The sequence below is a fragment of the Diprion similis genome, chromosome 14, assembly GCF_021155765.1.
Source record: "Diprion similis isolate iyDipSimi1 chromosome 14, iyDipSimi1.1, whole genome shotgun sequence".
NCBI classification, from domain to species: Eukaryota; Metazoa; Arthropoda; class Insecta; order Hymenoptera; family Diprionidae; genus Diprion; species Diprion similis.
This window is the reverse complement of record NC_060118.1, coordinates 9,584,998-9,612,829: the sequence shown is the minus strand read 5'-3', so window position 1 is coordinate 9,612,829 and position 27,832 is coordinate 9,584,998. Positions and strand designations below refer to the sequence as shown.

Here is a 27,832-nt window from a genome sequence, read left to right as displayed (position 1 = left end):
ACCTTGAATTGTCAAACAATAATTAAAATAAGTACTGTTACCTCTTCTGGGCTGATCCACACTTTTACATGTAGTAATTTTCGTAGCACCTCAGGTTTATTGGTGAAGCGACGCACTTTTTACACTGCAATAAGAATACAGCAGAATATTACTCACACAATACAATAGTTAGACCAGATTTCATATCAATGCAAACTGTCCGTGCGAGAACAATGTTTTGCTTAATATTTTAGTGCTTTCTGATGTATTAAAAAATGAAGTTTAGAAATTAATAATAGTGGATAACGAATGAAATAAGCACAAGTATTGAATGAAGGCACAAAATCAGCAAGCAGGTAAAATAATTTACGATCAATAACAATACTGTATTAAAAAATCACCTTTTTAGTTTATTTAATGTAGTGGTTGGTTTGGTTTTCACTTTGTTCTCAGAGATTGTTAAATCGCGTAACTTCATTCCGATCACAACACATACCAATACGATCATTCGGCTTTCGCTAGATGTCTTTATTTCAGTCACTAGATTTTTTTGCAGGCTACACGCTGCTCCTGGTGTATTATTCACAGATGAGTATGGTGGAAATACACTGATAGAACAACATGACACAGCCTAAACAACGCGGTCTGAATTTCGGACTAATACTTAGAGCACATGATTTCGCTCCGGCTGCTCGCGAGTGACTAACGCGGCGCGGCGTTCGGAAGATACTCTCGACCGTTCCGACGGCCGTATAAAAACAGCACGAAAGCTACGCGTAACGCGATCAGATGCTTACTAAATTGCCGTAGGCAACGTCAGGCGTAAATTTGAATTCTCCGACCACTTTTGGGCGAGTAGAATCATGGATGTAGAATACACCTAAATACAGATGTAAATAGTATTAAAAAATGGCGATCCTTGTCTTTCTCAAGCGATCAAATAAGCCAATTGGTATAGAGAATATTTTATTTTCGAAAAGTTTAATTCAACCTTAGAGCATATACAGGGTACATTCCGAAATAAGCTCCCAGAGCTGTCAATAATCTTTTATCTCTTTTGCGCTGCCGACTTTGTGATTAGCTGTGTATCTGACCTAGGGAATTTTTTGCGCTGCCAGCTAGTTTCGGAACGCACCCACAGTATGAAGGAGTAAGTGGAAAACGGCCTTAAAAACGGCACAGAGAGAGTCAGCGCCCCGAACACAACGAGATAGGGGTTTTTATCGCGAGCTAGTGAGTTTTTGAATGTTTGTAGAATTGAATCAGGTGACAGGCATTGCGAATGCGATATGAAGACAGCTTCAGAGGAGTGCAGGATATCTGGCAAAAGCAAATATGGAGTCTTGAAAAATTTTTATACGAATTTGCCGAGGAAGTGCACAATTTTCACATTTCAAACTGAAACGAATTGATTGAAATTCATATTTATATGCGTGGTACAGGTGTAAACGATGATTGTACAGGAACCAGTGCAGGTAAAATTATCACTTAATTAATATGCGGTGCCTAACGTGTCTCAACGATTATTTCGTTGGTTGTAATTTTGACATCCCAGTCGCACACACGACTTTATTACCTGCTAGATTTATTTTTTCAAAATGAAACGTCATCTTCGATGGATATCGCGACTGTAGAATGATCCAGCGACACTTCGTTATCGTCAAAGTAATAACTTCATAGAAATTAGTCAGTCTGCCTTAAGATTTCTGTGTCTGACTCCTTCCCTTTATCACCCAACAAAACGTACGACAATATCAATTGTTTACACGATCTATAACGATTTTTAGGCTGCCATATGGCACTGTTTGAATCACTATGCTTATCGAGATGCAATATTCTTGGCGGAAAGACTGTGGGCCGAACGTAAGTAATACATAATCATCCAAATATATTCACTGTTCAAAATCGTTAACTTTTCAATGTCACCTAAATAGTCTTTGCCAAAATCATATAGCCTCTTGCTAATTAATTTTTATCTTACACGAAAAGGAATCTACTTTATCTATTCAATGTACTATATCTGTTATGAAAATTTTCAGTCAATATAGTTCTAGTGACATGAATAGCTTCTATAAGTAGTTGCTTCATTATAAAATATCGATGTTAGTCTGTCAGACGGTAAATACAAGAAAATTTTATTTTCATTTCAGTCGACACAGAAGATGCATTGTTTTTATTAGCAACGTGTTATTACCGTTCAGGACGTGTTAGACAGGCTCACGCTCTGCTCACTTATAAGGCGCCGAGTTCTTCACAGTGCAGATTTCTCTTAGCAAAGTGCTGCTACGACCTGGAGAAGTTAGTAATATCAAACCTGGTTGTACTTAGTTTGTAGCAAATTATTGTCAGTTATTGTGTATTGAATTGTCCAGAAACTTTGTACCATGAAATAATGGGACCTTGATTGTCAAACTTTTCGATCCACAGCTGAAAGTTGTGTGACTCTGTACTTGGAAAATTTTAAAAATCTATCTTTGTTTTTTTTTTCAAAAGTAAAACGATAAAATTTTCTATCATGTAGATATGCGGAAGCAGAAGCGGCAATATTCGGTGGATACTACAAGCAGTTGAAGAATTTAGACGAGATAGTGACACAGTTTGGGGACCAGGCTTGCTTCTCGTTGCAGATAATAGCCAAGATTTATTATAGAATGATGCGCACAGCGAAGGGAAGCGAGGCGCATAAATTAGCATTAAAGTTGAATCCATTCTTATGGCACTCTTTTGAGGAACTTTGCAATGTCGGTGAAAAAGTTGATCCCGCTAAGACTTTCCAACTCGACAAACTAGACAGTTTTGCCACTTGCCACGGCACTACTCCAATACTTAATTATGTCACTGAACCAGATCTCATTACTCCGGTTGCAAACAACCCAGCCACACCAATTCCTAATAACATGTGAGTTGAACTTTCGTCTGATGTAATGATTTTTTTACACATCTGCACCTGAAATGCTGACTAACGTAAGGTTTGGTACTCTTTGGCAGCACTCCTGCCCAGAATAATATCGGGAATGGTATTAATTCTGGTGTAAAGTTGTTTGCTACTGCTGATGAAAGTCCAGCAGGGTTTCCATCCCAAATATTCAATTGTTCTGCGGCATCGCCTAGGGGAAAAATGCCTCGTTATCGCAGTATGTTTAGTAACTCCATGAGCCCTTTGACACCCAGCTTCGGAATTCTCCCATTGGACACTAATACACCGGAACAAATTGGACCGCCTCATGCAACGCTCTCCGAAGCAAACGATCAGAAAAGCTTGGCCAAGCGAGTCAGCAGTTTAAAAGCACACGTTGGAGTGAGTGAAACAGGAATCCACATAAAGTAGTTGATTATTTTTTATAATTTTTGGCAAATACTTTGTTTATTTCTTTTTTTGTGATATATCGATCTCAAGATAATTATTCTTAAATTCTGCAGCAACTAATGTCGCGCAAAGAAACGCCTTTGCAACAAGGTAAACCAGTGTTCTCTCAGTCTGGAAACACGAGTAATACAGCAAACATCGTTACAGTCACACCAACGGCTCCAGTCCCGACTCCACAAGCCCTACAGGGACCCAACGTCAGGCGATCTTCCAGACTTTTTAGTAACAGTTATTCTGTCAAGGTATTTCTGATGAATTGATTGAACGCATTAGATTAGGTTTTAGAATCTGAAATAATTGTCTGAAAATTTGTGACCTTTACTTTGTACTTTGACTAATTCGTTTTTCAAATATTTTTTAGGAGAATAATAAATCGCCAAATAGGAATAAATTCGCCCCACCAAAATCACCCTCTCGGAAACCCAAAGCAAGACTATCAAAGACTAATTTAAATAAAGCAAACTTCAACGAACTGAATGAGAGAAATAGAAATGAAAAGGAAAAAAGTGAGACGATCACTTCAGACAGAGTGATATCGTCCACTAATACACTAAACCAAAATAACATGATGCACTGTGCTTTACTTGTTCAAAAACAGTGTGCCGGTGAGTCAAGTATCAGATTATATGTTCGGCAAACGCCGTATAAAATATTGTCTCTCATAATTAAATATCACGTCATCAATCAGTCCAAACGTTTATTTTTAGAGGGACTTATGACACTGTTGAGGGTCCTGGGCACAGCGTATCAACATTTGAGTCAATTCAATTGTTCACAAGCTATTGAACTATTCAGTGTTTTACCTGCTCAGCATTATAACACAGGTTGGGTCCTCTCCATGCTTGCAAAAGCGCACTTCGAGATGATAGATTACAAAAAAGCTGCGAGGTACAACGAATTTTTTGTTACCTTGAACGAAATTTGAAAAAAAAACCGAATCTGTTTATTCCAAAAATATTCGAAAAAGCTAATGTATGCTTTTGGTACTTTTCTGTCGTAGTTATTTCGCACAAGTTAGACAACTGGAGCCGCAGAGAACCGAGATGATGGAAATTTATAGTACTGTACTATGGCATCTTCACGCTGAAGTTCAATTATCCACCCTGGCACAGGAGCTTGTGTCGGAAGATCGATATTCTCCGACAGCTTGGTGCGCCACTGGAAATCTATTTTCGGCCCAAACAGAACATGAAACAGCGATTAAGTTCTTTCAAAGAGCCATACAGGTATTGCGTCCAATCTTCCAGTCTTTTGCTTTCTCCGAGCAGAAGGAGAAAGAAGAACGGTTCTTTGCTATTCAATTCCCTTCTTTTTTATTTGTAATACTTTGCGTAAAATAGTTTAGACAATAGTTTAACACGTATTTTATTTTCGTTTATAGGTAGATCCCAACTTCCCATACGCGTACACTCTTCTGGGTCACGAATATGTTATGACAGAAGAATTAGACAAAGCAATCACAGCATTTAGAAATGCTATTCGACTTGACCCGAGGCATTATAACGCGTGGTAAGTTCCTTGTCAATCCTCAGTGATACGGATACCGTTTAGTTGGAATTTCTCCCACTGGAATTTTCTCTTCCCTGTATATTTATATTCTCACAATGTAAATATAAAACCTTTGTTCTTTTGAAGCACAAATTATTATCTAATAAACACTTGATTGGATTGGGAACTTTTTTTCTCAGGTTTGGACTTGGGACGATATTTTCTAAACAGGAGCAATACAGTTTAGCCGAACTACATTTTAAACGGGCGTTGCAGATTAATCCACAAAATTCGGCAATCATGTGTCACATAGGGGTCGTACAACATGCTTTGAAAAAGACTGATCTTGCATTGAAAACATTGAATGAAGCGATCCAAAACGACCCTGACAACACGCTTTGTAAATTTCATCGGGCAAGCATAAATTTCTCCACAGGTCGACCTGCTGAAGCTTTAAAAGAGTTTGAAGAACTGAAGAATATTGTACCCAAAGAATCTCTAGTCTACTATTCAATAGGAAAGGTAAAATATACTCATTAGTTCTCGTGTTGAATTACTAGAAAGGAACGGCTGATACTTACTCCCTTTTTTCTACATTCGAAAAATTTTATTCCCTTGCAACAGGTGCATAAACAATTAGGAAACACGCACCTTGCGCTAATGTACTTTAGTTGGGCGACAGATTTGGACCCCAAAGGTGTCAACAGTCAGATAAAAGAGGCCATACTGAGTCCTGGCCAAGGTGACGATGACCCTACTACGCAATTAGGTGAGATAAATCAGGGTGATTCACGGCATTGGTTAAACGCTGCAGTTGCTGGATGTCATTTAAAATGACCGTTTCATCGATTTTCAGCTGAAAGACAGGCACAAAACAGTTCGACGGAACAAGAGGGAGAGGCCAGCGGGGAAGTTGATCAATCAGCGAATGTTACAATTGACCCTCAGACCGACGACAGTGATAACAGCTTATGAGTGTTTTGACCTGGTGTACCGCTACCGTTACTGTTGGCCAAAATACCTGTATACTTTGTTATAAACAGCCCTCACCTAATAATGTAATAGCTAGCGCGCAAGTGCCCATTTGGAATAGAAAGACATAGAAAACGAGGAAAAATTTAATCTGAAATAATGGAATGAAATATTAGTTTATAACTTACGTGACTTATTATTTTTCCTTGACAATATTTACCATTCTCATTTTTATACTCATCGGGATAACTAAGAGTGTAGAAGATAAAAGATGATTCCGTACAGTAATTTTTAGACAGTTTTTAGCACATGGATTTTCAATTTACTACTATCCAATAATGTTATTCGTCCCGTTTGTAATAACGCGGCTGATAAAGTCCGTATTATGCTTCAAGAAAATTGTACTTACAAACCACTTTTGCCGGAATTCAAAAAACAACAATCCAACTATTATACCTGAGATGCTTTCACCTCTAATCTCTGTTAGTTTCTACGATCAGCCAAAAAAATACATAAAATATAATCCTGATTTTCACAGTAAAACACGGTTGAAGTACACGCTTCTCTTCACAATTGAAAATATGATCAGGCTTCGATCATGTATCTATGTACATTATTGTCGAATGGATTATAAGAATATTGTGTGAGTTCAGTGTAAAACGTCTTATGAAATTATCAATTATTATTATTTGTCAGTTGAAGATACCTTCGGTTAGCAGTGTTATCAAAGGATAAAAAAGTTACGTCACTATACTTTCTTTCCTACATAAAAATACTATCGAAATCTGCTCCTTACTTCTCGCTTTGTCATGCTAGTAAATATAACGTTCTGTGTTTGGACCTGTTTCTATGCGTATGAACACATAATAATTACCGAGTGATTTAATCAGGGTCAAGGAAATATTAGAGAGTGCAATATAATACCGGTAAACACCTGTTTCTACTATTTTCGTTAGTTATCGGGTAAGCTAAAAGTGTACTTTTCCCACCACCAGTTGCCGCGGGCTGTTCCAAATCTCTATCGCTAGAATACTGATAATTACTATATTTATAAAATTTTATAAGTAATGTAATAATGTGTACTAAGCGTAAACCTCTATGTAGTCTATATTATTCAATTCAAAAAATGAAAAGGCCGATCAGTATGCATACATATATTGATATACGCGTAATAAGCTCCAATACTCTATTCTGTGAAGAATAATATAATAATAATAAAAATAATTATGATTGGCAGCTACATACCTAAGCCGCTTAAAAATTAGATGAATATAAAAATAATGAACGATATTTATATATATATATAGAAAGTAATTAAACGCAGCAGAAACTGTCGGTAGTTGTCGTACAATACGTATTCCCTGGAGTCGAATCGATAGTACATCATTATTGTTATATTAAATAAAATTGATTAGATTTTAATGGTAATAATCATTAAATTCGAGAAGTTTGCACGATTAGTGCTGTACACTGAGTCACCGTTGCGGTGCATCGTTACTTGTAAACGAGTCGAAGAAACATGCATGTCACGAGATAAATTTACATATATTTCGTAACGTTTCTTGAAAAGTATGTAACGTGTGCAAGATAATTATATATTACTAGTATAAATATTAAAATACCCATTAACTACGACATGAATTTGTACATAACTTTATGTCTTGAAGCCTCCTATCGAATCAGGGGCTCGTGTACTGTAGTTTCAATAGATTAGTAATTCGAAAATTGAGCCATCTTCAATTTCTGTTTCTATATTTTGAAACAGTTTCTGGATAAGTTGCGAGTCTATTATGTAAATAAGCCCTTGCGTTGACATGAGTATTGTGTAAATTTGAATCTGACTTTGTCGTTTTTAACGTTCATTATTTCACAATTGTATTTAAAATAGTAATACACAGTAGAGTCTTTAATTACAATCAGGATTTTTTATTATTTATCGAACAAGTAAATTGATAAAAGTAAAAAAAAAAAAAAAAAAAAAAACGTGGGCAGAAAATATTTTTCTTTTACTCAGATCGACTATAACGGAGGAGTTTGTACGATGCAATGGTGTATTGGATGGCGATGAAGGTTATTTGAGAAAACTATACTCTGTTGAATAAAATCAACCTTCGTTTATTCTATATGTACAGAAATGCAGAGACAAGCCGTCGACGACCCTTTTATAGGAAAAAATGGAAAGGAAAAATGTGAAAGAAAACAAAAAGGAGTACGACTCACAATCCTCAAGCAACAGTGAGTTATGATCAAACAAATACATTTCTGTTCATAAATTCATTTATACTTGATTGCACAATAATTTTTCAAGCACAGAACTAGTATCTTGACTTTTGAAGTAGAATTCTTTGACGACATCTATGACTATCGTTTCGACGAACTTCTACCAATCGCGTTGAGGATGCTGCGTTGCTTGGCATAATATCCAAGATTTTTCTTCGCGTGGCATAAGACGGGCCTGTTTATGCCTTGGCTTAGCTTTGCACATGACATAACGTGTTCCGCCTCTCCATACGAAGTAACAATGTTTGCAACGAAGTTTGAGGAGTCTTTTTATCTTCATACCGCAACTTGGCACCAACATTGGCGACTCCTTTACACTCAGTAACTTAGACGAGGGTGAGGATCGAGTCGTATCAAGAACTGTTCTAGACAGTAACGAAAACGATCCATTATTAAACATGCAGTGCATGCTTCGTGTCAACGGGATGCTGGCGTACTGTGGTATCGGAACTTTTGCCACCATTTGGTAACAGGTCCGTGTTACGGCTCTCCATAACGTTGGTATGTTCATCTTCTCTGAAATGTAGGGAAAAAGAATTCTTTTTTTATTGCTATCATAACTTGTAGAGACGAAGCGTTTGAAATTTTTAAGGTGTATCTGTGATACAAGTGAATATAGAAAAATAGTTATTAAGTAAGAATATGTATAAGTATATAGTATTTTATCTTTATTAATACGGTTAACCTATAAAAATTTTTTACCGATATCTAATTACCGATCCCTCAGAATCTATGATAATGACTTTAACAAGGACAGCCTGATGTCTGAATATTAGTAGGTCATTACAGTAAAATCAATCTTTCGAAATCCAATTGATTCTATTATTTTTGTTATTCAAGCTTCACAGCACTCGGCAGTATATTTCTTGGTTCGCCGACTGCATTTTGCACTTTGGTGAAAACTCTTCACAGCTAGAGGACAGCACTGTTTCCGTTGTGTTCGCGCGCTTTATTTCAAATTTCGAACGAGCTTGTATACTTCCGGTTTTAAACGTGTTTGACAATGAACGAGACCGATAAAAAATTGCAATTCTCAAGTGTTTTGTTTCGAACAATCGATGGACAGTTGAGGCGCCGCCATATTGAGAAGTTTAAAAACATATTTTCACACATCTTGTTTTACAGTATTACAATCAGTAAACTGCGATCGACCAATCTGCAAAGGTGAACAATTTTCAAACTCACAATTTAATATCGAAAAATTTTGTTTGAAAAGTATGTAATCCTAGTTGCGTTGAAACATTAGTCATTTTTTCTTCTCATTTTGTTGAAATGCTCTTTAGAGGATCCAGGAACTGAAGTTTAACAAAATGTAGAGTAAATGGCGACAAAACTTACGGTAACTTCATTGCACCGGGAGCATTTGACAACAAGCTCATCCTCTTTGCCGGCTGTGTCGATGTTAGCTTGGCAAATTACACTATGATCATCAGACTCGTAGGGTGGTGGTGGTCCTACGGGATCCTTCCGACATACTGCGTTGACTGTGAATTTATTAACAACAGCATTAACCCATATGTGTGCATTCAACGACTCCTACGATGATGGGCACCCGGGATACCTCGGTACCCACCTCCAGTTTCAATTACTTTTTGAGTTCAGATGTGAACAGAATCATTACAAATCAATTTACATTATTGAGTAAACATAATTAAAAAGTAATTACGCTATATTTATGTTTACAAGTAGCATGTAGTTGTCACAAAAAAAGATCGAAGGAGGGGATCTCTAGTGGGTACTCGGGTACCCCTGAGACTAACTATACTTCAAGTTTATTTTTTCATTGCAAAAAATGTTTTTTTTTCAAATATAACTATAGGAATCTCTTCGTAAAGAGTTAAGCTTCCTAAATCCGGAGGCTCGTATCGAAAAAAAAAAAGAGACGCAGTAGTGATTGCGAACAAAGTATTGTAGACGATGTTCTCTTGAGTTAAGGGGGGGGTAAGGGTTTACACTTTCGAAAAATCGAAGTTTTTTTTTTGTCTTATCTTATTTTTAAACATTTCAAGAATATATTCTCAAAATTTTAAGGCGATCTGAGCAAAACTCTTGAAATGTACACTGCTGTATGACAGCTTGATAACTTATGCTGAAAATCATACCCTTAAAGTGTAGTAATGAAATCTCAATGCAAAACATCCAGAGTGCAGCACTGATAAAAGTGAAAGACAGAGGATTAGGTAAGGAAGTCCGATGCGCTGAGTATCGATGACATGTGTTCTCGTATGTTTGTTGTTGCGAAATGCTAGATACGGAGAATGAGTAGGGAATAGAGGAAGAAAAAAAAAATATACATGAAGTATGCGATATCTTTTTTTAATTGATAATATGAGTACCCATAATGAGTTCAAATCAATGATGCAAATTCACTGTCCCCAAGTCCTTGCACCGTTTTTTTCCCTCTGATAGAATTCTCACTTCGTACTTTGTGAAGCAGCGCCCGCTCTCGCCAAGGCATCTGCCATTTCGTTGCCACGAATGCCTGCGTGTCCGTTTACATGATTCTGAAATTAATGGATCAGAGTTTTTATAGAGAATCGACTGGTAACACTTGAATGTTGGAAATTCATATATATGTATAGACAAAAGAGATCAAGTCTTACCCATGCAATCTTTAAAGGCTGTAGTGCAGTCTCCATTTCGATAAGTTCTTCCTTGTTGATAACATTTTGACCATTATTCTTCCTCCATCCATTTCTTTTCCACTTGGGCATCCACTGCGTTATACAGGATATAAGAAATTGGGAATCGGTATTTATCTTCAACTTTTTTACTCCAGCTTTAGCTGCTTGTTTAGCTGCCACTGTTACAGCCTGTATTTCTGCAAGGTTGTTCGTCGCTCGACAACCATCCGCGACAGGTTGCGACACGTTTCTGTACGGAAGAAAAAACACATGAGTTAGCGCTAAAATCTGAGGAACTATTTTCTGGCAATTTATATCTCTAGTAGGACAATTATCAGCTTGTGATATTACATTTGTGGGCAAACTCACAAGGGATGCTCATCCCCGAACCAAACACCAATTCCTGCAACTGCTTTTGCTGTACCATTTCCACTGCAGGCACCGTCTGTGTAAACATTGACGTATCCTTCGGTGTCAATGTCAAATTTTTTCTCTGTCCCGGAATTCTGAAATGTTCAAGCAATATTGGCTTTTTTCTTAAAGTAAATGGAACATAGTTTGTAGTTATTAATGTGTTTTTCAAGTAACCTCGCTGCTTCTAGAATCCTCGTCAGAGTCTTGAGCGCTCTCTGTGTCGTTTGGCTTTTTACGTTTTCTAACATTAGTTGGTGCAAAACAGCCTTGAGTATCTGTCGACAAGTGTCTTTTAATTTCGTGAAGTTCCTGATGCATTGAGTGCAAAGTGTGCTCCAATATTCTTATCCGTGTGGGAAGAGAGCCCCCTGATGTGGACAAGCCTGATATCCTGCTTTCCAAGCTCGATAACTTTCTTTCCAAATTCAGCCGCTGGTCCGACTCTTTATCTGCAAATTTTTACAAAGCTTTACCCTCGGAATTTTCATTATACTAAAAATGCAATTTCTTCAATTCTTTGGGGCTAAGAAAATTATCCAAGTGTTCATATTATCAAAATTTGGTTTTCAGCAAGCATTTTATTCAAACAGTGACCCAAATTGCTTTTTGAAATGTTATCGCAAGTCCAGAATTACCGCCAGAGCTCTGTATTCGCAAGGACTTGTAAATGTCCGGATTACACTCGAGATGATACTTGATCCAGCCTCCCGATTGGTTGAAATTTTCAATTCCCAATTCATTGGCGATCCTAGACGCCTCTGTCTGAATATCGAGTTGAGTGAGAGACGGTGTATTCTTGGCCCAGTCCTTCAATCGCTTTTCCATCTGATCGTAGCGCAGATTGTTTTCTAGTCTGTAAAAGTGGCAAAATGACCAAACAAGAATAAGAGCAAATTGTCACTTTACTGAGCAAGAGACAAAGAATTTATAGCAATTACTTGTTCGGCCATTTGTTTAGTGCGCTCGCCTCACGTGTTGACTTTGGTTTAAGCAAGGGACGCCCTCGACTGTTGACAAAATCTTCAGCCTCTGCTTTTGACGGAAACTTCTTGTAAACCGGGCGTGGAAATTTATTCACTTCTGCCTTACACTCATCCCTTGAACAAAGCAATATAAATATGATTAGGGTGAATTCTGCATAGCATTGCAATGTTCTTCTTTTGTTTATTTGATGTTCTTTTTTTTTTCTCTTTGGGGCTCAATAAAAATACGACAACCATTAGGACCTCACCAGGTTTTGTACACGCCGGGATTCCGACCCTTAGCAACTGCGTAAAAGTATTCCATAGTCCCGAATATCAATCTGCTGACCGAGGCGAACAAGTTCGGCATAAGAAAAACGGTGAACTTGTATCATTTCAGCAACTCGGAAACAAAAAAAGTATTCATTCTCCGGTGAACAGGGTGAACTCCGTTCTACGATCTAAGGATCAGCTGCAATCCATAGACGTAGGAACTACAATCGTCCAACAATCGTCTTCATTTAACTTTAACCCAGAGTGCAGCACTATAGGCATACTTCCGGTATATCTAACAATAAGTGAGTAAGCCGGTTTCTCCTTTTCACTGATGAATCTTCTTTTTACTGGTCGCGATTAATTCATGGTTGAGTAGATTGATACAGTAGCATTCTGCAGAACCGATTTGACTAACGTACCGACGCAGAGGTGCGATGCAGGTAAAATTATTCTATTCGTTTCAATCATGTGTTCATATGTTGAAAAAAAAAAAAAAAAAAAACAAGGTTCACAATTTTTCTCTTACTCTCAATTCATTGCCACGCATATTCTATTTGGCTGAAGGTTGTTCGCGAATTCAAACTTTTCCGCCGGACGCCTCGAGCAGCCGCCTTCTGCGCATTCACCGCGCGCAGCTCGTCTAGCGCTGATTGGTCCAGACTTGTTCCCGAGAACTACGCGCTGCGTGCGAGGCGCTGCGTCATTCGTTTTCGCGATGCTGGAAGATTAATACGTTTACCGACGGTTGAAAATTCTTACCCACCAAACTCATCGGTCAATAAAATACACGATCGGTAGCGTGGCCTAAAAAAAGTGAGTTATTGAAGTGTAACAACCTGCGGATATCGAAGGTGACTTTGGTGTGCCGGGTTTTCATTGCTTGGTGTGTGACACGTGACTTTAGCTTCGAGTGATCTTGTGTCTCTTTTCTTTGTGTCTGTGTTACTCTTTATTGTCGGTTCACCGGTTTTCGATTAATGCGTAGTTAGATTGTTAGCAAGTTTTCGCTATTTAAGTGATCAGACTGCACGATATAAAGTCGGAGTGAGTGTGAAATCAAGTGTTAATACGGCACTGATTCTTAAATTATAGCTTCATAAAGTTTTCAGTGTAAAATGTGCGGTGTTCTACTGTTCAGCTTGAGATGCTACCAGAACTACTACATGTAAAGTCCGGAGCACCCTAGAGGAGGTAAAGATACTTTTTTTTATTGACTGTTTGATACTTCAAGGTGGTACAGAAGCCGAACTTTTGTCCTTGCATAACATGCAGTCAATAGTAATAATTAATTTAACAGCTACAAGCCAGTTTGCTGAATTAATTTGAGTTTCTTTTTTTCTTTCTTTCCAGATTTAAGCAGAGACATCCGAGTTACTTCTCCATTGCTCGGCAACGTGGTGAGTTTGCATGTGTTTAGGGTTACGGGTATTTCCCTGGATCTCCTCTGTCACGTGGCGTGGCGGTGACAATTTTTACACGCATCTTTCATTTTTTAGCTGCATGAATAGGCTCATTCGCGATCGCAACGCTGCTTGACTTTCAGTCGAATTTAGTTTTTTTCTTGCAATTTATTCTACCATTGCGTACTTAACGTTAGAAATTTTACACGTTGCTAAAAGCGGAATGAGCATCGCGACAGGTAACCATCGCTTACTCGGCACTCGCGATGGCGAATTGTGTTTCGCTATGATCGATATAATAATCTACTTTGAGTTTACCGATAATGTCGTTTAAGCGGTGGATTCACCTGAGGTTTCAATATATTCCATCTATTGATTAATCGTATTCACATGATTGTCGATCAATAAAATTCCAAAGTCTGGCGTAACGTAACGTAATCAAATTGCCTAAACATCTTGAATCGTTTTCAATTTTTTCACAGCCAGCAAGTATTGATCAACTGCTAATATTTAGTTCGCTTAGAAAAATACAGGATGTTTCTAATCCTTCTTACAAAAGGTTGACGTACCGATAGTCCGCCAGGAATCACTTATATGATGCATACGATAATGGGGTTGTCGATACACGGTTGTACTACATTCGCCAATAATTTTATTGGAATCCGCGTCTAAATAAGTCGATTGTCATTTTTAATCGTTACTTATTTCAATATCATGGCAATTCAGTTGGCAGACTATGGTACAAAAACGTTTTGCTCCCTACAGCTAATCAACGAAAAAGTAAGTCACAGTGCCCACGGCGCAAATGATGAAGAATGATGTGTGTTGGAAAAAATGGAGTATCGCGTAGATCGAATATAGGTGACCGGGTAGGTAGGTGGACGTTTTGGGATCCGTCGCGTGGCTTATGCATGTGTGTGTGAGTCTGTATTTTCCGTTGGGTGGTTCTGTTGGTAAACAGGCGAGGGTAGGAAGGTCGCAATGCACCGCGATGTTATCAACTTTTGTAATCCACAGCGTCAAATGATCACAGTGATTTCTATCCAGAAACACGCGAAAGACTGAATATAAAAGTCTCCAAACTATTTATCAGTAAGCTTTTAAATTTTCACGTGGATCAATTTTCCATTTCTTGTAACTTTGCTATCATTTTGCAGTCATTTTCGATCATTATTTCATTCAATTGATCTCTGTGATCGTCTGAATGGGCAAAACGCATCTCTGGACCATCTATCGCGTTCCGTGGTACGCCAGATGGAGAGAGATGCTGAGCTCGAAGACTTCGCGTCGAAGAGGACCGCCGACCGTCACGCCACACAATAATGCATGCCCTCCAACCTCCCTCCCAGAATTGATTCGCATCTGTAAACAACAATCTGCATCGCAATGTGTCGGTTTCGAAAAGACGCAGATGCGGATTGGATTTTTACAGAAATTTGCGACAATTCTTAGATATCTAAGGATTTTTGACAGATCAATCGTTCATGCGTTTTTCAGAGTGGCGAAAGACCGGAAAATCGGAATAGTCGGGGAATTTCGTTTATCGGTAAAATTCAGAGAATTTTATTTGACTACATACAATTATCATCACCCTGCTTTTTGCACGTAGATTGATCAAGGGAATCCAATGCGACTTTTGCGCGTGGACTTCATATCGCGTGGTTGTGAGTTTGGCTCGAAGACTGTGACTAACTATTTGGACTAACTTTTTCTGTCACACTTGCGGTCTTGTTTCTATATGGTTTATGATTGTGATGTTTGACAAAAGTATGGTAATTCTCTGGACAAAAATGTTACACGACACTGGTCAGCAGTCACGTGATCCGTATGAAAACTGTACCCATGACTTATACATGACGCATACGCGATTGTTGAATGTAAATGCGTAATAGAACGGATCGCTGGACTCTAGACAAGAAAATAAAAGTTGTTTGATGAAACAAGGAAAATATTTTTCCATCTATGCGCACCGAGTGCACCGCGCAGACGAAAGTGCAAACTGCGTATTACGCACCCTGTGTTAACGGTTTTATAAAACGAGTCGCAGAGCGCATTGAGAGCTCATTTCTGTCGCTGAGTTTGAGACCGCCGGAGTGAAGAACCAAAACGTGAACATGAGTGCACAACCGTCTGTCACCGAATCTCAAGTAGGAGGCGCGAGTTCTGCGATATCTATGCCTGGCCTTGATCTCGACGAATGGAATGCGTTTAAGGTGAGATAGTCGACGCGATTCATCAACGTCTAATCTAAAATTACTTAGAAATATGAGTTATGTGAAAGCTAAATTGACGTTGACTGAAGAATGTTAAATACGGTTAGGTTAGGAAATTGCGCGTTAAACTGCTTCCGCCGATAAAGAAGTTACCGGATCACTTACCTGTAGAGTAATGGTGAAGAAAATTTTACCTGGTAAAAAAAATTCACTTTGAATTCTTCCGTCAAGGTCTGTAATACGAACGCTTCGGTGCAGCAAAATATTTTTCGCGTGTTTTTTTTTTTTAATTTAATCACACCTGCGATACGGGAACAAAGACTTTTAGCAAATATTTAGGCTCGTTGAATGTGTATTTATTTATGTTTATTTTATTACAAAAAATTGAAAGATAGGTGGAATGTCTGAGAAATTTTTAGGATATTGATGTAAACATATTACTACGTTACATATGAACAGAAACTGATTAGAGGAATTTTTTGAAAATCTCATCGAAGTCGATAAGATGTGGAATAAATTATTTTGTTTTTAAAAAATTGACTTTGTGGTGCAGTATTTTTTGGAAATCTCATCGAAGTCGATAAGATGTGGAATAAATTATTCTCGAGTCCGAGCTTTTGTTTTTCATATATAGGCGGATTCAGCTTGGAAATAATTATCGCTGTTCAGAGAATGTATTTATCGCTGTTGTATTCATGTTAATCTCGAATTATGCACAAGGCTATTATTATTTTACATATAACGATACGATTATCCGTTGGATGGGTGTAAATTAAGAAGAAGGATATTAATAAGTATGTCAAACAGTTATTCTAATCTTTGAATTTAATTTTTCTACGACACATTGACATTATTAAAAAGTATCTTTTTTCACGCAATCGGCATTGCCATTAAAATCACTTTAATTATAATTCACGTCGAAACTTGATTCGTAAAATTTCGAGACTTCGAACCACGCCTGGCGTTATCTGGATAATATTTTAACCCGTATGGATTGAGGAATATCCAGCTCCTTATACCCTGGAAATTACACTTTTATCGTTATTCTTATCTCTTGGGTCTAATTTGATTTTTATTGATATTTTATACATAGATATATAATCATGTATTCGGTGGTTGTTGGCCGATTATCCTATGGATGAAAAACTTTGAATTGTTGAGCGTACGAGTTGAAATACGGGTCGAAATGTTCAACCGCGAAAATTATGTAAAACGATTAAGGGGACACGTCAGTGAAACTCGCTAAACTATTTCGATTTGCTTGAAATTTGGACTCGTAATAAATTTCTATAAAACAGCTGGTTTTCACATGTGTTCAGTTATTATTTAAAATAACGTGAAAAAGTGGTGTTTTTTCGAAAAGCTTCTTGAGTCAAAATTTTCGTGGTAAAAATCTGAAAAACTTCCACAGCCATTAGAGGAGCGTAGAGAACAAAAGTTACCATGGAAATTGCAATCCGACAAGTTATCACGTAATTGTCCTAATAATTGGTCATTGACAATTTTTGTGAATTTTTGTGAAAATTGTCAATTACGTGGTAACTTGTCGGATTGCAATTTTTACGGTAAATTTTGTTTCACACACTCCTCTAATGGCTGTGGAATTTTTTCAGATTTTTACAATGAGAATTGTGACGCAAGGAGCCTTTCGAAAAACAACACTTTCTGACGTTATTTTAAATAATAACTGAACACATCTGGAACGTAACTGATTAAAACCGAGCGAAAACCACTTGTTTTATAGAGCTTTATTATGAGTTCAAGTTTCAAGCAAATCGAAACCGTTTAGAGTTTCACTGACGTGTCCCCTTAAAGATCAAAATATGCAACTTTTAGGCTGGCTTAAATAACTCTAAAAATTATTGAACTTGAACAGAAAAAGCTTCCGTAAAAATCATACCGATAATGCATTTCATGTACCTATTAGTTACTCATTCGTCAGCGTTCCTTTGTTTTCTACTTCCTTTTTGTTGTGTAGTGATTGCGTGGTGCAGATACAAAGTACAAAGTTTGTACGGAAGGTGTAAATAAGCGATATACAGTCAAACAGAGCGTGAAAAATCTTTATCGAATGAGATTTGTTGTTATGACAAATTGTTATGGTGATATGGTTAACAGTATATGCGGTGAATCATGGCACAATGTTCAATGCATATCACATGCAGCCTTTCAGTCGACATGATTATAGAGCAATAATTGAATTTCTCTCTGGAATGTGAACCGCATGATGATATTTACAATCTCTGTTTGCGGTTTAAATTAGCTTGGTTATTCCTTCTTTTTGTTGTTAATCTTCGTCGTATGCTTCAGTCAAGTCACCTACGAGGGGTTCAAGTTAATCGAGTCTCGTAACTTTCGGAGAACTTACATTGTTGTGTAGTATCCTCGTTTCTCAATGTCGAAAAACTTGTGTCGAATGTCTACAAGTTTTATGAATTCTACAAGCTTATTTAGAAAAAAATAAAATAAAAATAAAATAAATTCGCTAATGAATCACTTCTGGTGAATTATTCATTTAGATGTAATAACGAACGAAACTGTTATATATTTATATAAATTGGCGGATTTATAAAAATTGGGCAAAAAAAAAATACGAGTTTGCAGTTGATAATCTGAACAATAATAAACGAACTTAATTCTTTCTTTCATGAAATTCATAAAATTTATTCCTCTTTTTTTGCAATCTTTTTTATACAGTCAGTCAAAAAAAACAGCGGTATCGTAGAAATTTTTCTTCGTGAAAATCAGTTGATTGAACGTCAGGAAATTTCACAGCCGAAGTAAATTGATGCCAAGGTTTTCGTTAACTGAAAAAATTTAGGGAATTATCGAAAAGATTTTATATGGCTATATCTAGAAAATTTTATATTGATAACTATAATGATATAGTTACTTGTACATCACAATTATTATTATTACTTATTTATTTATTTAAACTTTGAGTGTAACGATACACATTATATTAGAATATTTTTTTGGTAACTTTAAAAACCGAAACTTTCTTGCAAATTTCGTCAAGTTTCAAAAAACTTTTATCCCGGATCCGTTCGTGAATCGATAAGATAAGAAAAAACAACTTATATCTTAAGTCTCAGCAGTAAAAAATCAATCAACGTGAAAATAGGACACAATTGCACTCCCTCCCTTCACATCGTCAATCAACGCTTTGATTATGTTGTTCTTGACCCAATTATGGTGGTGGTCAAACCATTTGGTGATATAGTGCCTGAAGAAAATCGTTGCCGAGAAGAGTTTATATGATATTTTATAACACCGTGTGAAACCAGTCACTTCCGAGTTACGTATTATTCATAGTCCCTGAGTCTAATGGACACTTGATTACCTTGATAGAAGTTAGACAACAAGAAGAAGAAGAAAAAAAAACTGCAGTAGCTTCTCTACGGAAACTTGTTCCTTTCTCGTCTGTAGCGCAAATGATAATAAGAACGATTTCAGAGAGTCAAACGGACGCCATTGTCGTTTGCGCAAAATGAGTAATACGTCGTATGGTTACGTTGGATGGTCGATTATCTCACAATCAGCAGTAAATACGGTCCTGCTATCGGACAACGCTGATGCGATAAGGTCTAAACTTATCGAAACAATTAGCTTGTCACGGTGAAAACTTAAGTACATGGAAAATAATGTTCATTGAATACCTTCCATTTTTCTGGTTAACTTGTTTGCGGTACAAAACGAAATGCGACTTTGTTTTTGTACGAATTATGACAATTATTGGATATGCAACTGACGTGAGAGAATGGGAATTTGTGAATTGCATTGATATTGTGAATAAGCACGGCAGACTCTTTTCCTGCATGCTGTGATTTTTGTCGTCACTGATTCATCGACGCCATATCTTTCGTTTCTGTGCGGGATTCATTTCTATACAGAAAAATTGGGTCACTGATCTCGAATCTGCGTATAGATCAACGTTTGGAAATTCAGAATAACTGATGTAATATGAGAATGATGATAAATGGGACGATCATGTTGGAATTACGTCTACGCATTGAGATGAAAAATCATTTGATCGTACAGAATGGTTCAGTAGTTTGGCACGAATGTTGTAAAAATTTCAGTGAAAGAAACTTTCGATAGGTTCAATATTAATTCACACTTTAACTCTCAAGATGTTGCTGGAATCGGTGAAAATTGGAAAAACTCAGTGACGATTGTAGGTTAGGGTAGCGCAAAAAAACCGACTATTTTTTTTTTTTTTTCGAGTCTCGTATGACAAAATGTTAGTTTTTGATGTTTTAAGAGTCGACTCCAAAGGACAGTTAAAAAAAAATTATTTTAAGAGGTCGCTCCAAATTTTGTAATATGTCAAAAATCGTCAAAAAATTAAATTAAAAAAATTATGTTTTCAATATTTTGTTTGATTTTTAATTCATGTCGCGGTGTATTTTTATCGATTTTTTCTTTTTACTAAATGAAAGAAAAAAAATTTATGAAATTTTAATATGAATATTAAAAGGTCGCTCGAAAAGATCTAAAGAAATCCACCAAAAAATTGAAAAACAATCATGAGCGACCATTCAAAATTCAAACTTTGAACTGGAACTTTCGGAAACTTATTTTTTTTTTCTTTTTGGTCTATAAAATTATACCGTAACGAGAAAGAAAATTAAAAAAAAAAAAAAAAATCGATTTTTGACAATTTCTGACGTTTTAAAAAATGTGGAGTGACCTCTTGAGAATTTTTTATTTAGCTGTCCTTCGGAGTGGGCTCTTAAAACATCGAAAACTTACATTTTGTTGCACGATACTCAAAAACGAACAAATAGTCGGTTTTTTTTTTTTGCGACACCCTATTATAGATGTAGATACGTCACTTTGACATTGTTGTCTTCGTTGAATTATACCCGCTACAATGAAATTTCTTTCAGATTCGTAGATTGATCTGGTTTCGAGGTAGGGCTTTTTCGTGAAAATGCAGGCCACTGGTCTTACTCATGCTGGTCGCCTTGACGAAAATCGCTAAGTCATCCTTATGTGTGCAGAATAGCCATGCGATAGACTTACTTAATACGTTGTAACGTGGTGGGATAGCGGTGCTTTAATTGCAAACGTACAAATCATGCTTGGTATTCTTTTGAGGAGAAAAAGTGGGAGGTAATGGACAACGCATATACAGTAGCATCAGATAAAAGTCCGTAGTTTGTTCGTCTTGGAGCGCTGGCAAGACTCAGATAGCGGTTGAGTGCCTCAACGGACAGTCGAATGCTATACCTACAGTATATTCTTGAAGAAGTTTAGGCTGCAGATTTTTTTGGGCATTATTAAGCTGCCTAAAGCTGAAGTTTACTCTGAAGTGAATTTTTATTTTTTATTTTTTTTTATTTTTTTTATCGGGCGTGGAGATTGGTTATCATCGGATAAACATTTGAGGACAGTTAGTTATTGTGAATAAATTTCTTTGGAAAAGTATCGAAAATATGGCGATTTTTACCAACTATTTATTCGAATTTAGTTGTATAGTAATCAGTATCGTATTCGGTTTATATCTATACGTGAAATATGTGGCCTTCAATTACTGGAGTTCGAAAAACGTCGCTCATCCCAAACCGGCCATTCCTTTTGGCAGCTTGGGGCCTGTCACCAAAGGAAAACGTTCGATGGGTATGACGGTCTTGGAATTTTCTACAATCTCATTTGACGAGTGATTTTTGTCGAATTTTCAAATTGAGAACAACTTTGGCTTTTGCCTTTCAGGTCAAATGATCGCCGATGTATATGCGGAGTATAAAAAGAATCCGGTCATTGGTGTCTACAACCTGACTTCACCTGCTTTGATCATTGCCAAACCTGATCTCATACGTTTTGTACTCACCAAGGAGTTCGCGCATTTTCACGATCGCGGTGTATATTGCAATGAAAAGATCGATCCTTTGACAGGACATCTTTTTGCGCTGCCTGGGGCTAAATGGAAGTATTTAAGGACAAAGTTCACTCCGACATTCACTGCAAGCAAGATGAAACAGATGTTCTTCACTGTTAAGGAAACTTCCGTTCTACTTGCCAACGCGGTTGAGCAAAATGCGAAGAAGTCTGAAGTTATTGAAGTCAAAGAACTCATGGCAAGGTCTGTTGATCAATTCTAAGGGTAGATTGGATCAGCGGCATTTTACTGTATCGGCGAATATTAACCAGTTTTTTTCGGTTCATTCGGTCACAGGTTTACAACCGACGTTATAGCTTCCGTAGCTTTTGGCATCAATTGCAACAGTCTTGAGAATCCGGACGCCGAATTTCGGACCATGGGCAGAAAGATATTTGAACCACGACTGGTCAAACGAATTTTGGGATTCTTGCTCCCATCCGTGTTACAGTTTTTCAAAATTCCTATCATTGACGAGACTATCAGTAAATTCTTCATTCGCGCCTTCAGAGAAGCAGTCGAGTATCGGACTGCCAATAATATTGTTCGAAAGGACTTTTTGGACTCTGTTATACAGCTGATGAACAAGGGTTACGTTCAAAATGACAATGATAAGTCAACCGTACCAGCGAAAGGTGATTCATAAGTGAACTGTTCTTTATCATTTTTTTTTTCAAATTCTCCAAAAGAATTCAGATCTATAGAATTTTGACGAACGATGAAAATTCATTTCACCCTACTCAACGTCTTTTTTTAATCCCACCCTAGAGCTTGACGATCAGAAAATTACGCTCATTCAAGGAGCCGCGCAAGCTTTCGTCTTTTGGATTGGCGGCTTCGATACCTCGTCGTCGACTGTTACCTTTTGCCTATACGAGATGGCTCTGCATCTGGATATCCAAGACCGATTGGCCGAAGAGATAAATCAAGTCCTACAAGAATATGGGGGTGTGACTTACGAGAGTATCAAGGCGATGCCCTATCTTCACAAAGTAGTTTCCGGTTCGTCGTCTATCACTTAATGAATATTCGGATAGCCTGAAATTCCTTACAAGAAAAGTAACCGAGATGCTAATTAATCCGCCCGTTGAAAGGGTAAAAACCAACTCGAAAATTTACTTCGAAAATCGATTATTTTAAGATTTACGAGGTTGAAGGTAGCAACGTTATCATCGTAACGAAACGTTGCGGAAAAAAAAAATACTACTTTCTTAATTTTACAATGGATTTTAACAATCTAAGATTTTAAAATATGAGTGCGTCTTGTTTAATTACGGTTTACTGAATTTTAAACAATTCCAAAATCGTTTCGATAACGATCTTATAATTAACTTGAACATGAATAAGATCTATCGGTAACGAAGTAAAATCATTTCGTTTTTACCCTTAATTTTTCGAAGGTAAACCTTAAGGTTGGTTTTTACTCCTCAAACGGGCGAATTGTAATTCCGGAAAATATTACGCGTCTGATAGGTTTTTTTTTTATGGACTAAAACATGTCAATAAAAATGTCCACCTTGGCTACTTTTCTCGAGTTAGTCCAGCGACTGAGAATCGATCTTCGAAATTCATAGAAACTCTGAGAAAGTACCCGGTTATCCCGATGCTCAACCGAGTGTGCGAGGACGACATTGAGCTTCCGGGAACTGGACTCCGCGTCGAGAAGGGTACCGGGATACTGATTCCGGTTCTGGGACTCCATACGGACCCCGATATATTTCCGGAACCGGAAAAATTCGACCCGGAACGTTTCGACGAGGAGAATATCGCCAAGAGGCATCCGTACGCTTATTTGCCATTTGGCGAGGGTCCCAGGAATTGCATCGGTACGTTTAGTTTACTCTCGTCGTATCTACGAGTCGCTCAAACTAGGTTGAAACGTATCTTTTTACGGCATGGGCATTGAAATGTCCACTTTTTGTGGCAGTTTTCGTTCCGTAAAGTCACGCTTTATACGGCAGCGAACAAAGTTGCGGAATAAAGTCTTTATTCCGCAGTTTTGATGCGCAGTTCGAAGTGCGCATTCCAAAATGGCGAATAAAGTAGCTTCGTCGAACAGATCGCGACATAACCTCACTCTTCGTTTTGCTTTACAATGCCCGTACCGTAAAAAATATTGTATGTGACATGCACGTAAACCGTTTTTTGGCTCAGATAATTTCAGTACTCGCTTCCGGCTCGCTTCCGGCTCGTCTTCAGCTCGTTCTGAAATCTTTATCCTTGCCAAAAAAAAAACAGGCGGTTTACGGGCATGCCGCATAAATAGCTATTCTTTCTATCTTTTCGCGACAGGTATGAGGTTTGGTTTACTTCAAACGAAGGTTGGCATCGTCAGCTTGCTGTCCAAATACCGATTCACGCCGTCCTCGGATTTGAAGCCCATTGTCATGGACACAGCAAATTTCCTCCAGGTCCCCCTACACGGTGTCTCGCTTAGGATACAAATGCGATAATTTTTTCCATAATTGTGATAATGTTTAGTGGAAATTTTGGACGATAGCTTGTGTATAGGTAATGTCAAAGGTGTTTGGCGCTATATAGTCACTTCGACGGAGATCGTGTATCATTTACTTATGTATCTTTTTTGTTTGTTTACTATAAAATATACTCTTGCATTGTGCATCGAAACAAAGATAATTTTAATAAATTGTGCCTTAAAATAATTTATCCCCAAGTTATCTTTTCCTGGTAAATAATTTTCCACTCTCAGATATACCCTGAGATTGTCTTATCTATTATCATTTTTTACGGACAAGTTGTTAATTGATATGGCTAAAAGAATATCGCAAGTGTAGACGTTACTGGTGATTAGAGGAACAGTTGATACCTACACCAGTCGTCAGAACATTCCTTTAAATTATTTGTTGATTATATGGATTTGATCGTTTATAATGATATTGACGGTGTTTATCGGTTATCTTGATCATTTGACAGCTTGACAGGGTTTTCAAAATGTAATACAGTTGATGTGGAGGTGGTACAATTCCAAGAGGCTGTTTCATTATAAAGCAATTCATGCGAATCTAGGCGTTTTAGAAAAATCTAAATTAAGTCTTAGTCAAGTCTATAAGACCGTACATTTGACAACGTATTTTGTTACAATGAATAAATGAATGAATGAATGAATGAATGCGTTTGTCACCTCTGATACGTTTAATCACTTGGGATAATCATCAAAAATTTCTGTACTCGTGAGATTTTCTCCGGAGGGTGAAATAACCTAACTTCTGACGTTTGTTTTTAATAGCTATTTGTGTGGCATGCCTGTGAACCACTTGTTTTTTTGGCAAGAATAAAGATTTCAGGACGAGCTGAAGGCGAGCCGGAAGCGAGTACTGAAATTATCCGAGCCAAAAAACGGTTTACGGGCATGCCACATACAATATTTTTTACGGTATGGGCATTGAAAATCAAAACGAAGAGTGAGGTTATGTCGCGATCTGTTCGACGAAGCTACTTTATTCGGCAGTTTGGGATGCGTACTTCGAACTGCGCATCAAAACTGCGGAATAAAGACTTTATTCCGCAACTTTGTTCGCTGCCGTATAAAGCGTCACTTTCAGGAACGAAAACTGCCACAAAAAGTGAACTTTTCAATGCCCGTGCCGTAAAAATATAATTTTACATTTATATTAAAATAAAAACAGCAAAAAGTTTTTTAGCAAAAAAAATAAAAATAAAAAAAAAAAATGTTTTACCCCAATAGTAAGTGAATTTGGATTTTTAACGGTAAAGAGACAAATTTCTGCCAACGCGTTGCATAATTCAAGAATCATAAGTAATCTTAGGACATATCGTGTTTTACATCGTATCATAGTGAAAAAATCTTTCGAGATTATAAATATTGCTGCACCGGGTGTATAAATATGTACGGAGATGATGGACTTTTTTTTTCTTTTTTCTCTCTCAGTCGAATTTACCGTTTTCACTAGTACCGTTATCTGCAAATACTAGAGTTAAAACTATAGCCGGACACTGATTAACGGTAAAGAATTTTACGCAGGCAAAACACAACAAGAAGTACGAGAACGTTGAGGAGGAGAAAAAGAGGATGGCAATTTATCTCGAGAGTAAGGAAAAAATTGCTAAACATAACGCGGATTTCGAGAAGGGAATTACCACTTTTAAAATGGGCATCAATCATTTCGCGGACATGGTTGGTATTTTTACGTGATTTTAATTTGTCATTTTCTTATTCAGGTCTAAGTACATACATAATTGTTGAGAGAGAGAGAGAGAGAGAGAGAGAGAGATAATCAAGTAATATTTTTATCTCATTTCGCAGACTCCCGAGGAAAGGAAGACACATCACTGATGATGTTAACTTGGAGGATTTCGAGATTTACACATTTCAGAATTATCAAATTTTTTTTCCTTTACACTGACGTTTTATTTTTCGACTTATAATATTCATCACCATGCCGCAGAAAGTTATTCAAAATATACCACAAAATCTGCTTGGTTTTTATCCCGTCTTTTCACCGATTTCGCACAGGTGCAAAATTTGTGTAAACTTGAAATTCCAACAATCAAATGTTATATGATACTTATGAAAAAATATATATATTATAAGTCTAAAAAGTTCTATACTTTTATGCATTTGTAAGCCGTTTTACGACGTTTTGTAAAATTATATTCTTAATAAAATACATCAATGGTTTTAAGTATTCAACGATGGATTTCGCGAAATTTATAATCACAATTCTGAATGATTTTTTTTCTTTCTTTCTTGCCTCTTGAAAGATTATCTCTCGCAGTGTGACTTTCAACTGTAATGTAGAAAATCTGAATAATAATCGGCTACTAATCGAAATTCATAATTCATCGTACGAAAATGTTTGATATAAAATTACGTTTTACAAAAAATACAATCTTATAAGAAAAGTAAATATTTATTAATTATTACCTTCTGCATTAATTTTTTTGAAACTGTCGTCCAGCTACAAATTCATTTTTGTCAACAACAAAAAAAAAACCATTGATTGTCCTTCATGTATATTGTACGATTTTTTTTCAATTCTTCCAGCGATTTCGAAACCAAAATTCGCCAACGCCTAACAAGTCACTGCAATCAAACTTGCACGTAGGTTCGGTTGTCTACAGTACGGCGCGTATCAATGTCACATGTACGGTATGTACGGTTGTCTGTTCTAAGGCTCAAGTTCAGTTACGTGCAATCGGTTGCCTTTGGTAGGGCGCAATTTTAGTCGCGTGAAACCGGTTGTCTGCGGTAAGGCGATACGTTGACATCGAGCTTTTTAGTGGTTGACGAGCACCATTAAATTATTATGGTATAATAATACATTAACGATTTGGACCTTGCCACAGAGCCAATTTCTACGGTCTGCGATGACGTTGTTCAGTGTATGTAGGTGAGAAATTAGTCAGATCTAAATTTAACGAGATGTAGAGGAAAAAATGAAAATTTTAAGCATGCATCCGGGAGTGACGACTGACGTTTCGCGGAAGTTTAAGAAATCATTCACGGAACGTCCGATGTAGGCGGTGGTAGGTATATATTATAGGTTTAAATGTTATTATACTTACTACCAAACCTCTATTTCTGTACCCGAACGTTGATACGTAAGGTGTATTAAACAAACTGTAGTTTCGAGATCAAGAGAAACTTGTAAGTTGATGTTGAGGAGCTGGAATTTTGTTGATGCATAAAATATTCCATCACGGTATCAACCGCAGCTTGTTTTGTTGAAAAAAATTTCATACAGTCATTCAGACTGTATCTGTTTTTCAATTTTCATTCACTTCGAGAATAACCTAACAACTAACTTGAATCATTCTTTTTACGCTTTTTTCTACTCTCTTTCTTTTATGATCATTTTGTAACTATGCGCGGTTGTTCGAAGAAATTATTTTAGTCACATTCTGCGGTAAAATAAAATAATTTCCGACAAATCGTCTGTTTAAAGAGATATTTTTAATTTAATTGTGAAGGGGAAAAATCGAACGAGTATT

The 27,832-nt window shown here is 37.1% G+C and overlaps 5 protein-coding genes across 8 annotated transcripts; 3 read left to right on the top strand and 2 right to left on the bottom strand.

The window, feature by feature from the left end:
- The first annotated feature begins 1,285 nt into the window (after nucleotides 1-1,285).
- LOC124414697 (cell division cycle protein 27 homolog) lies at nucleotides 1,286-5,989 on the top strand. 3 transcript variants are annotated; one of them, XM_046895719.1, is made up of 13 exons: nucleotides 1,291-1,454; nucleotides 1,767-1,842; nucleotides 2,181-2,277; nucleotides 2,501-2,878; nucleotides 2,968-3,277; nucleotides 3,400-3,588; nucleotides 3,708-3,951; nucleotides 4,054-4,234; nucleotides 4,347-4,572; nucleotides 4,728-4,855; nucleotides 5,035-5,356; nucleotides 5,459-5,603; nucleotides 5,691-5,989. In XM_046895719.1, exons 1-13 carry the CDS (start codon nucleotides 1,431-1,433, stop codon nucleotides 5,807-5,809), a joined length of 2,439 nt encoding a protein of 812 aa, XP_046751675.1. In that variant the 5' UTR covers nucleotides 1,291-1,430; the 3' UTR covers nucleotides 5,810-5,989. The 3 variants fall into 3 exon arrangements, with proteins under 3 accessions (XP_046751676.1, XP_046751675.1, XP_046751674.1); XM_046895718.1 differs by having other exon boundaries at nucleotides 2,130-2,277; XM_046895720.1 differs by lacking the exon at nucleotides 2,181-2,277 and having other exon boundaries at nucleotides 1,286-1,454.
- Nucleotides 5,990-7,821: 1,832 nt separating this feature from the next.
- Nucleotides 7,822-9,778, bottom strand: LOC124414471. Its single transcript, XM_046895418.1, has 3 exons — nucleotides 9,770-9,778; nucleotides 9,425-9,622; nucleotides 7,822-8,684 (listed from the first exon to the last, which is right to left on the bottom strand). Exons 1-3 carry the CDS (start codon nucleotides 9,776-9,778, stop codon nucleotides 8,187-8,189), a joined length of 705 nt encoding a protein of 234 aa, XP_046751374.1. The 3' UTR covers nucleotides 7,822-8,186.
- A 627-nt stretch (nucleotides 9,779-10,405) lies between these two features.
- LOC124414790 (ribonuclease H) lies at nucleotides 10,406-12,543 on the bottom strand. Its single transcript, XM_046895865.1, has 7 exons — nucleotides 12,356-12,543; nucleotides 12,063-12,221; nucleotides 11,760-11,977; nucleotides 11,299-11,573; nucleotides 11,080-11,216; nucleotides 10,690-10,960; nucleotides 10,406-10,590 (listed from the first exon to the last, which is right to left on the bottom strand). Exons 1-7 carry the CDS (start codon nucleotides 12,454-12,456, stop codon nucleotides 10,501-10,503), a joined length of 1,251 nt encoding a protein of 416 aa, XP_046751821.1. The 5' UTR covers nucleotides 12,457-12,543; the 3' UTR covers nucleotides 10,406-10,500.
- A 3,147-nt stretch (nucleotides 12,544-15,690) lies between these two features.
- LOC124414622 (protein CTLA-2-alpha-like) lies at nucleotides 15,691-26,502 on the top strand. Its single transcript, XM_046895622.1, has 3 exons — nucleotides 15,691-15,975; nucleotides 25,863-26,015; nucleotides 26,145-26,502. The coding sequence occupies exons 1-3, from the start codon at nucleotides 15,877-15,879 to the stop codon at nucleotides 26,172-26,174; spliced, it is 282 nt and encodes a 93-aa protein (XP_046751578.1). The 5' UTR covers nucleotides 15,691-15,876; the 3' UTR covers nucleotides 26,175-26,502.
- Nucleotides 21,363-24,408, top strand: LOC124414621 (probable cytochrome P450 6a14). 2 transcript variants are annotated; one of them, XM_046895621.1, is made up of 6 exons: nucleotides 21,363-21,600; nucleotides 21,694-22,063; nucleotides 22,157-22,494; nucleotides 22,628-22,861; nucleotides 23,434-23,742; nucleotides 24,126-24,247. In XM_046895621.1, the coding sequence occupies exons 1-6, from the start codon at nucleotides 21,417-21,419 to the stop codon at nucleotides 24,155-24,157; spliced, it is 1,467 nt and encodes a 488-aa protein (XP_046751577.1). In that variant the 5' UTR covers nucleotides 21,363-21,416; the 3' UTR covers nucleotides 24,158-24,247. The 2 variants fall into 2 exon arrangements, with proteins under 2 accessions (XP_046751577.1, XP_046751576.1); XM_046895620.1 differs by having other exon boundaries at nucleotides 21,366-21,600; nucleotides 23,434-23,685; nucleotides 24,152-24,408.
- Nucleotides 26,503-27,832: the final 1,330 nt, after the last annotated feature.